At 40.5% G+C, this 13,122-nt stretch overlaps 1 protein-coding gene across 1 annotated transcript in view; it reads right to left on the reverse strand.

Moving 5' to 3' along the window:
* The window catches only part of SLC38A9 (solute carrier family 38 member 9), a 42,723-nt gene extending 34,215 nt beyond the window's left edge, over positions 1-8,508 (reverse strand). Inside the window, exons 1-2 of the mRNA XM_009648258.2 lie at positions 8,385-8,508; positions 228-360 (exon numbers count right to left, since the gene is read on the reverse strand). Coding sequence (XP_009646553.1) covers positions 228-360; positions 8,385-8,488 — 237 coding nt within the window. The 5' untranslated portion in view covers positions 8,489-8,508. The remainder of the gene's footprint in view (positions 1-227; positions 361-8,384) is intronic.
* Positions 8,509-13,122: the final 4,614 nt, after the last annotated feature.

The following is a 13,122-nucleotide window of genomic DNA, read 5'->3' on the forward strand; positions in this document are numbered from 1 at the left end:
CAAGCTGTGTGTGTGTTTTCTTTGGTTGGTGAAGGCATTGCACAAGAAGTCAATCACAGATAACACAAGACCTTTTTCAGGCACTCAGCTGCTAGCTATCTACTTCAAAGCAAGCTGCAGAGCAATTCTTCCCCTACCTTTATTTGTGCGTCTTTTATAAACCTAGGCTGTGGAAGACCCAACATACCAGAGACCACCCCGTTAATCTGGCCCTGTCTTTGCCTTACCAATGCCCTGTCTGCAGGAGACGTGAGCCTGCTATAATAATGAATCCGCTTATTCATTGCTGAAGCTTCATCAGAGACTCTTTGCATGTCATCGTTCACACTGACTATGTTTGTAGGCTCCACATGAAATGGTCTAAAAGGAGGGGAAAAAAAAAAAAGAAAAGGGAAACACTTAAAACCCTAGAACACAAGAGTTAACATACAACTCAGAGCATCACTCAGGATGAGTCCATCATTCACTGACACAAAGCAAATGCAAAACCATGACTGCTGTGAGGAAAACTACCATCCATGAAAGAACCATGTGTTTATATCATCCATATTAAAATGGCCTCTTGCCCAGACTCTGCGGGGCAACCTAACATCAAAATTCAGATCTAATATCCAGTCTATTAGTTCTCAACAATGAGTCACACCAGAACTAAATCTTAATAAGCTTGGCCAAGCTTATTAGTGCTTATAACCAGTGTTGCTAGAACTAGCGATGAGGAACAGAGGTAGAAACAGAAAGCATGAGAATGTAGAAGCAGAAAGAAGACAAAGAGAGGAATGACCGGTGGTAACGAGGACCACCTATGAAAAAGCTAGGATATACTAATTTAGCCAAAAATACTGTATGAAATTTTGTTTAGTGGAGAATGAACCAAACCCAAATACATCCATGCGCTCAAACTGTTTTTAAGCCAACACAACAGGGAATGGAATTTGTCACAGAACATGGAACAAAATAAGTCCATTTGCAGTTCTGAACTGCTTCACAACTTCCCTTCGGATTTAATTAAGGTAATCGCAGAGAACAGGACTGTCAGCAACAGAATTCCTACAACTCTCATACAGAGATGTACAGAACACAGGTCATTGCCCTTCCCGCTTCCTCAGCTGAGCTAGACTGCAAGGGTGGCCCCAGCCACTAAAGGAGAAAGGGCCCACACCACACATCCCCTGCTTTCTCTGCACACATGTAGGTAAAGAGCAAGCAGAGTAAAAGCTGCTCCTAAAGTTACAACACAACATACATCTAGCTTCATGCAAGGGGCGCCACTACACATATGCAACCTAATGAAGATAGTGCAGCATGTTTTTTTTTTTAAATCAAGTATAATCTACTACCATATAGGCATGCCATACTATTGCCTAAGTGTGACACTCACTCCTAAAACTGACAGGCTAATTTCTGAAACAAGAGGGGATACTGGTGACCTCTAAGCCTTGATACAGATGTTTTGGTCTTTTTCCCCTTTCACCAGTGCTTTAAATTCCTAAAGCAATCTCAACAGCTTCCTGATCTTCTTCCAGGTTGATGTTTAAATCATTCAGAAACAAGAACCACCCCAAAATCAGAACCCACAAAAGTACAGATCACAACAAGTTTCAAGCTACCAAGAGCAGAAATTAGCTCAGCAATAAATCCATGCCATTTTTCCTGTAATATGAGCAAAGCCTATTCAAACTGACTGTTTTTCAATGCCCATTTCTGGCTCAGACTACAAAGGAACTTGGTCAACCCCTCCCACCCCAGCTCTCAATACTGTGACAAAGGTCCCATTCTCTTTCCCAGTGAATCATTAAGCATTTGCATCATGGCACCACCTTTAATCTGGAAGGAAGAAAAGGAATACAGCTCTAAAGCTGGTTGTTATATCTTTGGAAGAGATGAAGGTAGGCCCTTATTCCTCTGTGCTTAATGGGACACGGCAGATAAGAGTATCTATGGGACTAATAAAAACTGACTGACAAAAGTAGAAAACAGAGTAAAATTACTTCCTTCTCCACAAATTAGTTCTTCCCTTCATCTTAGACTTCGTTAATTCTTCCATCTTCCTTCATCATGGAAAAAATGGCACAGATTTGCTACGCCATTTCCCACTTACTGAAATGAAAGTGAACACACTTTAAATTTTTAAAACATTCTCAACTTCTTTTTTTTACTGTGTCTATGAACATGAAGGGGAAAATCCCTGTTTTGTGTGTGGACTTCTGTTGTGTTCTTATAAACAACTAAGAGAGATACCACAATTAAACAGGGATAAATTTTAAGCAATAGCTTTATTACTGAAGTCAGAGAGACACACAGGGTTAACTAATTCAATAGGTATATAATGTACAAAAATATTCATGGACTGTCAGCTCTAAAGGACTTGTTTTAGCTTTAAATTTATGGGGCTGATCGAATCATTGGACGCTGCTAAAAATATTTCATCAGAAGACCTGTAAAATAAAGACAACCGGAAATGTACCAAGTTTAAATGCCTCCCCACCCCCAGTCAGCTCTCTGCTATTTTCTTTCTGGATCACTGACACACATTATATTTAGAACACAAAAAGTATGTGTTTTGCTATTTATAAGGCAGCTACATAGTGTGAAGAGCTTCATGAGGACTACCTCTTTCCCCACCTCCAGTTAATATTTCTAGTGCATCCCCATAATCTTCCATTACTACCGTGGAAAAATTACACTGAGTTAAAGTCAGTTTGTTTCAAAGAGAGCAGATCTGTGGGGCAAACATTTCCTTCAAAATAGTGTTCAACAACTGCTGACACGTATTTCAAAGAAAATTCTTCCAGACTGGAAGACAGTGAGAGATTATTTTTTAAAGCAATTCAAGTTAAAACCATGGATGATTTTAAAATTAAAATAACAGAAAATATGAACATAACATCCTGGGTTTTGGGGAGTCAATGACCAAACAAATATCAAGAAATATTTTCACATGTAGCAAAAATGTATCTGTCTGAAGGTAAGAAATTCTTTAGAGAAAGATAATTCATTTTAATCAGTATTATGAACAGAGTCTAGACTGAACAAGAAATTTATGGTCCAGCACGAAACAGAAAGGTATGATCCAGAATCGAATCTATGGGTGAGGAAAAAAAAACTGAACAAGCCCAAAGAAATTCTATATATCTGTTGCTGCTGCTTCCTGCCTGGAGGAGTGCACATGTTGAAAGCTGCCAGTACTTGGGATACTTACCATCTTGATCCCTTCTGGTGCCCATCTGTTGAGAATGAAAATGATCTAAAGCAGCAACTAATTTTCTTTTTCTCAGGGTACCACTGCACCTCTAGTCTTACTGAGCAAGTGACTATGCTAAAATAGACTGTCCACCCATCATTTTTATGGTTGTTGGAGATATCTTTGAAAACCTCAGTCTGACTTGGAAGCTATGCAGGCAGGCTGGGATGTAACCTTCCTCCCTGATCTCCACCAGGAGAGGGTCACACTTTGTCTAGGATCAAGGCCATTTCCCAGCCCCCAGCTACACCCAGATCAAAGACTGATTGTAGGGCACACTCAGACAGAAGTTTGAGAAGCTCTCAAAGAACTTCTCAAAGACTGAAATTTTCAAAGCCCAAAGCAGGCAGAATATAATCTGGGAAGTATTTTGGAAAGCTCTCCTCAGGACCTTAACTCTAGCAGACAAGCACTTTGTACCTGCAAGCATCAGCAGCTGCAACAGATTCCTGGAAAACTTTCTGATTTACACAGGCAATGCACTGTATCTCTCATGTGGCAAAATATTTATGAAAAGGCTGTGGGACAATGCCATCTGGGGGAAGGGCAGCAGTTATATGACTGGAGGGAGTGACTATTAATGCAAAACAGTGCAGAAAATTTCCGCGCATTGAGATAGACTATGGTGTCCAATGCATTTATTATACCCATACTAAAAGACACAATTACAATTCATATCTCGATAGATAGCCTGAAGAACAATGTTCTTTTTACCAGGGCAAACACACCACTAAAACACAGCCGTTCTCCACAGCACAACGAGTATGGACAAGATGCAGGATCTCATCCAGGAGGTTCACACATCCCATACACTACACCCTGCACACATAGTTCAGAAAACATTCCTGGAAAACCTGCAGCTACACCCATCTGCTAGTTATTTCTCACTCACACAAAGGACAGTTAATAAGAATTCTCGTGCTGGTCCAGGAAATAGAGAAGAGGGCTTCTGTCCAAGCTTCCTCACATTATGAGCTTGGGTAGCAATTTTTGCAAGCAAAGAAAACAAAAAGTTTTTTCCAAATGTTGTGCTAGGCAAAGGTCAAGTGGTGGATTTGGAGGGCTCGAGGGAACAGCACAATAGGAAAATTGGTTTGGCAAACTACATACAATCTTGCAACTGCTAGCAACCATAAGGGTGCTACATCTTTTTTCTGGATATGTACTACATCTTGCAGAGCAATGAAGCAATATGGTGAATATCTTTCTTAAGAAGTTTTTAACTAAATAATACTGTTTTCTGAGTACCTTTGGTGAAATACTTTCAAACAATAAGCAACTGGTTCTGGATGTCTGATCAAAAGTAGCGTTCTGAGTACTGAGGTGTTACAACATAATACAATTTTTTGTGTTAGTTGTGTTTTGGCTCTCTGTGATGGTATTAATGACTTTGCATTAGACAAACTTTTCATATTTAAACAAATATGTTAAAACCCCCTCTTTGGAGGAAAGAAATTGTTACGCATCCTGTAAAAAGATCACAAGGAGCCACCTTACCTTACTGCACAGATTTATTTGACACGCCACATCAATCAGTTACTTTTCAGGGATGTGACAGGATTACCAGACAGAAATAAAGCTAGTAAATTCCTATAGCTGTGTTGTTTTACTGAGCCACCAAATTATTATAGAAATGCTGTATATGGCACAGTAGAAACTAAGGAGTAAATTGATTCACTATCATGGAAATTAAAGTAAGCAGAAAAAGTAGTAAGACTATGCCTCTAGGTTGCCGTTTCTTAATTGGGAACTGCCTGTCTAGATAGGAACATTACACATGTCAGTGCACTTCTCTTAAGGAAACCTGCTCCAAAGAATTCCACCACTGACTTGATTTTTACTTTCTGAGCTATCTGAATTTACATAAGCATTGTAAAACAGTATGCTTACAGTTTATCCTATAAGAGCTTTATGCTCTTATCAATACATTTTACTTAAACTTATTCCACATCCATATCACCATTGTCATTAAAATGACTACAGCATGAGCATACAAGTATGTTAAAATGCTGGATGCAGAACCAAAATAACCTTTCAGAGTACAATACTGTCACCTCTGTTGCTCACAGGATACACGTTTTAACAAAGAATCACAAGCTTTACCACACCACATTTCAACCACTGTTCCCTCTTCTGTGTCAGAGGCAAAGCTATTCTACTCTTCTCTTACAAAGAAGTATAAAGGTTCTTAGTTAAGAAGGTTCTAGTTCTTCCCAGTTAGGAAGTAGTAATATTAGGAATTAGTAAAAATGTTAGTAACACAGAAAAATTAAAGGCAGGCAATGGAGTAAACAGACCACATGGGTGTGGAGTGGTAAAAGCGTAATGAATGCAGAAGCAGTAGTTTTGCTCAGGTTAGTCATGACCATCGTCTACCTTTTTGTAAGTTAAAAGAACTTTGAAAATAAAAGGGGACCAACCACTTTTGCATTAAAAAGGCTTCTCTGACTGCCATCTACAGACACTGTTTAATTTATAACTGTTTAATGTCACCTACTGATCTCTCCTACATTGTGTGAGAACACTATGGGACTTCAAAAAGAATAGAAAAAGGAAGAAGGCTTGATCTCCCTTTAGCAGGGGGCACTGCCAAGTTTCTTCATATGCAAAACAACTAACACAAAATATCACTTGTTTCTTTGAAAGTTCAAGTATTCCTGAAGACAACTGCAGTATCTGTCGACATAAACAGATTTAAAGAGCAGTCAGAAGAAAAAAAGAAACTCCCTCTCTTGCATACAATAATCATCAAACAGCTATTGCAGCAATGACATTCTAGTTTTTAAAGGGACCTACAAAATGGGTAAACCACACCTAATACGGTGTGAGTAATAGGGGTCATTGTGAAGAACAGTAACATCCTCTTTAAGAGGATTAAGAGCGGCTTTGTATGTCCCCCAAACTGGCAAAAGAATGCTAGACAAAATAATTTACAACTCTAAAAAACAATTAGCTTATTGTTCTTATGTAAACACTGAAAAGCATACCTTGAAAAAATCCCAAATCCTCCAAGCTGTTAAGAAAATCAAATAGCTATGTAAATGCAGACAAATCTCAAACAGCCCACACAAAAGAACAGAAGAGCACTAAGACAGAGAGTGATTGTAAGCAATCACACAGAACACTTCAAGAGCTATCTCAATCAAAGCAAAACGACCATCCACCACCATCAGAAACCTGATCAGATGTAGCCTATCAGTACAGCGAGTTAAAAAAGAAGCAAACTAAGCAAATCACATACTATTATACTTGCACTGTTCAGTACATGTGATGAACCTCTCCCTGGAGATGCTACTCCCTAAAGCTCCAATGGAGAAGCCCTTCATATGGCCCACTGCCCTGACGATGTCTGACGCAGACCCGTATGGCCTCTTCTCCCTCATTCCTTCTTTTAGAGATTGCATTGCCTCTTCTAATACACAGAGAGGGAGTTCAGCCTTGTTTGGCCCCACCACGATTTCCAGGCCTTCTTGCTATGCTTGGGCTTGTGCCCTTCATCTTTATGCCTCTGTGCTTGGAAGGCAAAGACTGGGTGGTAGAAAATGGGAGAATAAACTCAAGGGAGGAGCAGTAAGGACAAAGAGGACGGACCTGCAAAGCTGGAGGTTGTGAAGTTGGGAACGCAACCCAAGTACATGCCTGTGCTTTTGGTGAGGGAATCAAATGCTACATGCTACGACCCTTTATGAAGCTGAGTCTCCAAACTTAAGAAATCCTGCCTCCCCCCCAGTGAGAAAACAATACCTAACCTCACTTTTGAAAAGTGGATCTTGGCATTTCAGTATATCACAAAGGTGTAAGCTTCTCTTATTGCTCCTGCATCATCACCACACCACCTGAAAAACATTGCTCCTCAAACACAACCCATACTTCCTCTGATGCAAGGAGATCTCAAAAGCCACATAAATTAGCAGTCACCTTATGCCAGGAGGGCCTCAGACACTCCTCAGAAAGATGATAAAGCAAGAATTCATTTTGCACATTTCCTTTTCCCACCTTAAAGTACTCTACTGTTTCCTAATTTTTATATACACAACTCTGTATGCTCCTACATCTGTGCTCCATTTGTTCCCTTGGGCTCACTCAGAAACTTATCCTCCTTCCTTTGAGAGAAAAAAAAAAAAAAAAAAAAAGAGAGATTGTTTAGCAACTGGCTAATGTGTAAGCAGGCTCTCAAAGCTTTCCAAAGCTGCAGGCTGGGACAGCAGCAAAACACTATAATCAAGAACTCACAAGAGGATTTTGTATACAACAGTGCCATCTTCAGTTCCATCAGGAAAACTGCTCTACCGAAATATGATGCTGATGCAAAGGTTAAAAAAAAAAAAAAAAAAAAAAAAAAAAAAAAGACCCATAAACAGGGTCCAAGAGGTAGCATGGGCTCATTCCTTTGTCTAAAAAACCAGAGGTGGAGCCTCCAGCTAGTATAAGGTTAGTTCCCGCTCCGATCTCAGTTCTTGTTCCAAGACCAGCTCACAGAAACCTTAACTGCAACAGCAGGAGTCTCCCATTCCTACCTCCTTTGGGGTACAGAGCTGTTAAACCCTTAAGAATAAACATGCCAAATAACCACGTAGCTAGATATGGCAAAAAACCTGGGCTGTCAAACCTTTCATATTTGCTCAATCTCAAAAAATACCATAGTTTTTTTCTTAAAAGGCAGTAAAGGCCACTAAATTCCCTCCGTACTAGCAAATAATGTATTTTTCCAGCATCACCTGCAGAGTGCATACAGAGTCATTTACACATGCCAACAGCCATTTATTTACACCACTTGGCAAGCTTTCTGGCACAGTCTCAACATTTCAGTTTGTTGCGCTAAATAACAACCCTCATGCTTCAGTATACACACATGATATTCAGTGTTCGAAGAGCACTGTAAAAGCCACATGCCAAATTCTTATTGGAGCATTCTCTCTTCAGTGATGTCAATAGAAAAGTCTTATCCTTATAAACAAAACACAATATGAACATCTGTTCACCTGGTGCTTTGAAATAATATCATATAGAGGCAACGCAGAAACTACTCAGATCCTGGTTTCCAAATGTCAGTCTTCTGTCTTTGTAGGATTCTGTTGCTAAAAGGTAAGATTAAACAACTCATTGCTATGTAATCATTCCGTAGATTCAGCCTTCCTCATACCTTTTGCACTTAAAGTCTTCTGGATTGAACTGTATATTCATGATTCCGTAATTGCTTTCATCACCTCCCACAGGAACCAAGAGAGGTTTGGTATCCTCTTCCATATTTGGTGAATGTGCCTCCTTCTTCCAGATCCTGTCAGTTATTCTGACCTAAAAAAAAGGAAAAAAAGGCAACTGCAGTCAAGCAAAACTGTGTCCCTGCTACAAATGTTAACACTGGCAGAGTCCCACAGCTTCATAAATTCCTGGGGGTGAAAACCACCAGAAAATCCCTTGAACTTGCTACTTGAGAATTCTCACTCCATAATGCAAACATCAAGGGGCAAGTACAGTGGGGACAGTATTTTTTACAACACACTATCCATTGAAGTGGTCAATGTACAATTGTGCTCTGAATCTCTTTCAGCACTGCAACAGGTAATATGAATTAAAGGAATATGATGGATCCTGTTGCTTATATTGGGACTGAAATAGTTTTGTAGAAAGCGACACTCATAATCTGCATTTCCTTTGAGCTACCACAGCTAAGAATAAAGTCCATTACATGTGAATTAACGTTAAGGATATTCATATGTAGTTCTTGCCTTCCTGCTCCACTGTAACACCAGTGTAACTTTTAAAGGAGCTGTATTTCCAATTTGTAACAGTACAGCTGAGAATAATTTATCACATTTATTAGAGACTATTGTTTCACTAAACTACTTCAAACTTCGCAGCAGATGCATATGCAGCTTCCCAGTGTATTTCTCAGAAAATAGATCAGATTATTGCATGTCCAGGCTCTTGGAATTAAAGGCAATGAATGGTTTAGTAATGCATTAATAATAGCATATTATATGCATTCAGAACACTCCTGGCCAAACAATTGGGAGCAGATCGCTTTTAAGGTAATGGAATTATACTTAGCCTGAATTACAGTCCTCACATGGGACTCACTGTGGTCTTGTGTGCAGCTGAAGAAACATAATAGCTTTAACAGCTCTTATCCCTGCTGCCTCCTGAAGAATTCCTTAGCCAGGACTCCTTCTTCAAACAAAAATGGTGGGAAGTATCTGCTCTTTCAGGAGGACTGTTTCCTGATGCTTTGGAATGTTAGACAGGAAAGACAGATGAGAACCAGAGCTGACACAAGATAAGGAAGGATGGCACTGGATGTTTGAAACCTGGGCTGGCAATGAAGGAAGAGAAGATGGAAAGAACAAGGCATGTATCATCCTTCTGCATCCTCCTGGAAATACACTGTAAAGGCCCAAATCTCCAAAATTACATGAACCGAAGTTAAGCACTGACACGACTCTATCCCTTTCTAGCTACATGTCATGAGTCCTCTTGCATTACCTCATCCTGCTAATACCTCCAGGAAAAAAACAAAGAATCTGAAGGACAGGATGAAAAAGGAAGGGAAGTTACCAGTTTTCAACCACATCGACTCTCTGGGGTTCAAACAATTGCTACAGGATGACTGGGAAAACACTGAAGGAGTGGGGGAGGAGGGGGGCTGCAGAAGCACTAAGACTGGTTCAATCTGCTGAGGAAGTACATTTTAGAGGACTGGCACCCACTCCCCCTCTCCCTGCCTGCCCCCGGTGTGCTGAGCACAGGTAATGGCACTCTGCTCTGAAGGGTAGGGGATTGCTGGAGGCTCCAGGTCATGGGAACGCTACTGAAAGCACTAATCCCGCCCTTGACAGCGCAAGGGCATTTGTGTGATCCCACACTAAACTGGACTGGGAAGACTAATCGAGATGAAAATTAACCATGCTTTCCCCTGCTTTAAGTCCAAATCAGTGTTGAGCTTGGGGCTTGTTGCCTGCCTGCATGCGCTTGCATGCTTGTGCAAAGGAGGGCATAGCGCATGGGTGAAGCTATTTCATCTGGCAGTGCTGCCAGTTTCCTCCTAGTTTCAGCATCCATGACGAGATTTGAATGAAGCTACTAAGTTTAAAGGCGTGATTTTCTCTTTTTCATTTTAGCTTTTTGAGAGGACATAATAAGCAATCACTGATAGTAAACTAGGCAATCTTAGCCTTACTTGCACTCCCTGAGCACCCTCTTTCTCTTGCACTTCATTTTTGCTGTCACACTCTCTAAAGCCTTTTTCCCCCTCCTCTTTCCAGAGTCTTTCCAAGATGGGTCTTCTCTGGCCTACCTTAACTTACTGTTGCTGCTCCTCTGCCACTCTAGCCCTTCTATAAACCATCAGTTCAGATTCTTTACCCTAAAGTCCTTCCCTTCCACATAATTGCTGCTGGTTCTTTGGCCCCTAACTTAATGTCTTGAATTCTCTCATCCTCCTTACCTCCTCTGGCGATGTTCAGCTTTTGAATTCCTGTTCCTCATTTCCTTTCTGTTTTCTGTTTCTTCTACACACACTGTCAAAATTGCTTTCCAAACCTGGCTTTACTAACCACTGTTTACAAAGAGGTGTCTTAGTTCACAGCAATATTATTATCTTTCTTTATTACTCTGTTCCTTCCCAAACCCCTGTATGGGTCCCCTCTTGTTCACTTCTTTCCTATGGAGTTCCCTTATTTTTCTGCAGCTCTAGGTCACCCTCTTCCTCCCTAATGATTCCGTTCCTTTTATGTCCTGCACCCTCCCACTGTTAAATTCACCCCAGTGCACATCAACTTCCATCAACACTGGTAATGTATTATCTTCTTTTATTACATTCTTTTCTCTTTTTCACCTTAACATCCTGCATGCTTTTTCTGAACATATATACCTCTCTCACACAGGCCTCAACACCAGATCCCTCACTTGTTCTGCATTTTGCAACATTATCCAATTTTAAATCCCACTTTGGATTTAGCCATAAAAATGCAGGTGAAAATTTAAACTCCCCATGGCAGAACTGGAATTCAAAATAAATTCAAACCCCAAATACTCAGAAGTGTTTTTAGTCAGAATTTTCCAGAAGACTAGTACTGAGATCCCTTCCTTTCACAGGACTTGGTTTATGGCACAGATTAAGCAGACATTAAATGCTACTTAAGATACTGCTTTGAACTCATCCCTTCCTTAAAACCTGTTGTAAACAATGTATTTGTGCTTTACAATTCAATCTGACAAATGCAGACATCGATCACCAGTTTGATTTTCTCTGCACTATGGCTACAAATAAAGAACCCAGAACATTTTATAGTATTCCACAAAGAAACATAATTCTTCCAAAACAAAGCATACACTAAGTTTGGCTTGAAAGCATGATTTGGGGCTTACGGAGTTGTTGCTTACTGACTCTTTAGGGTCTACTTAAAAGTTGGATTGGTGAAGACAGTTTGGTTTTTGACTTCTTAATTGTTGAGAACAGATAGGTGAAGCTTATGACCAGCAAATTGATAACTTTACAAATAGATGCAGCTATCACATATGTAAAGCCTGCAGCTGGAGCCAGTACAGCTTAAAAGAAAATTGTAAGCGGAAGAGCAAAATTAAGAAGAATGTACCTGACTAACCTTTCTCATCTAATTTCTACCCCTTTTGGCTGGACTGCATTCTCAATAAACATTTTTAATACATGGGATGGAGCCAGTTGTGCTACCTGAACTTACTGCCTGACACTTTCCATTACAACAGCCTCTTATCAACTGCGTACTTTCCTAGTCATCTAAAGTTTTTTTTTATACTGCGTATCTGATCTATGATCACCCCATTCTAAAGGTTTCTTTTCAAAACCTGTGATTTGACATGCAGTATTCTGTATATGGTCTTAAAAGCCTATAATCAGGCCTGGGATGTCAAACACAAGGAATTAAGTCAAAAAATCAAATCTGCTTGACAAATCTCATTCTGTTTGTGTATTTTATAATACATTGTGGTTACAGTTTCCATGAGCCTGCTGCTGCATTCAGAGAATTACTACGGATATCTGGGAATTAACATATGTCTGCTTGGAAACGAAGTCTGTTTTAAGGATACTGGACTCATTTGCTGCCAAACTGGACTTTCCTGCAAGTATGAGAGGTTCCTGCTAGCTGTAGCATACCTGGAGTTGGTGGTATGAACTCATGGTCCTATGTCTTCAACAGTGCTATGAGTTAAAGGCATTGTTTTTCCCTGCTTCTTACTCTCACAGTCTTTCCTTCCCGTATTTATGGTGGCACAGCTATTTGTCTTCATAGAATGAACAGGACTGGGGAATAGATCTGGCTAAAAAAAATAAATCTGAAGAGGAAGATAACTGTTTTGTGTCTGGTTTGGTGTTGTCTGGGTTGTAGTTCTGCAGAACCGGCAGTTTCACTGTCCAGTTGAAGAGAGACAGGTATGATTTGAGGAAGAAAGAAGGAAAGTCCTGCCTGATGAACCTAGTACCTTTCTATGATGGTGTGACAGCATCAGTGGACAAGGGAAAACCAACAGACGTCATCTATCTGGACTTCTGCAAAGCCTTTGACACGGTCCCCCACAACAGCCTTCTCTCTAAATTGGAGAGCTATGGATTTGATGGGTGGACTGTTGGGTGGGTAAGGAACTGGCTGGATAGTCGCGTCCAGAGGGTAGTGGTCAATGGCTCCATGTCCGGATGGAGACCGGTGATGAGTGGTGTCCCTCAGGGGTCCGTACTGGGACCGGTGCTGTTCAATGTTTTCATCAATGACTTAGCGAGATCGAGTGCATCCTCAGCAAGTTTGCGGATGACACCAAGCTGAGTGGTGCGGTTGACACACCAGAAGGACAGGTTGTCATCCAGAGAGACCTGGACAGGCTGGAGAGGTGGGCCTGTGTGAACCTCA

This window comes from Egretta garzetta, unplaced genomic scaffold, assembly GCF_000687185.1.
Source record: "Egretta garzetta isolate BGI_Z169 unplaced genomic scaffold, ASM68718v1 scaffold471, whole genome shotgun sequence".
NCBI lineage: Eukaryota > Metazoa > Chordata > Aves > Pelecaniformes > Ardeidae > Egretta > Egretta garzetta.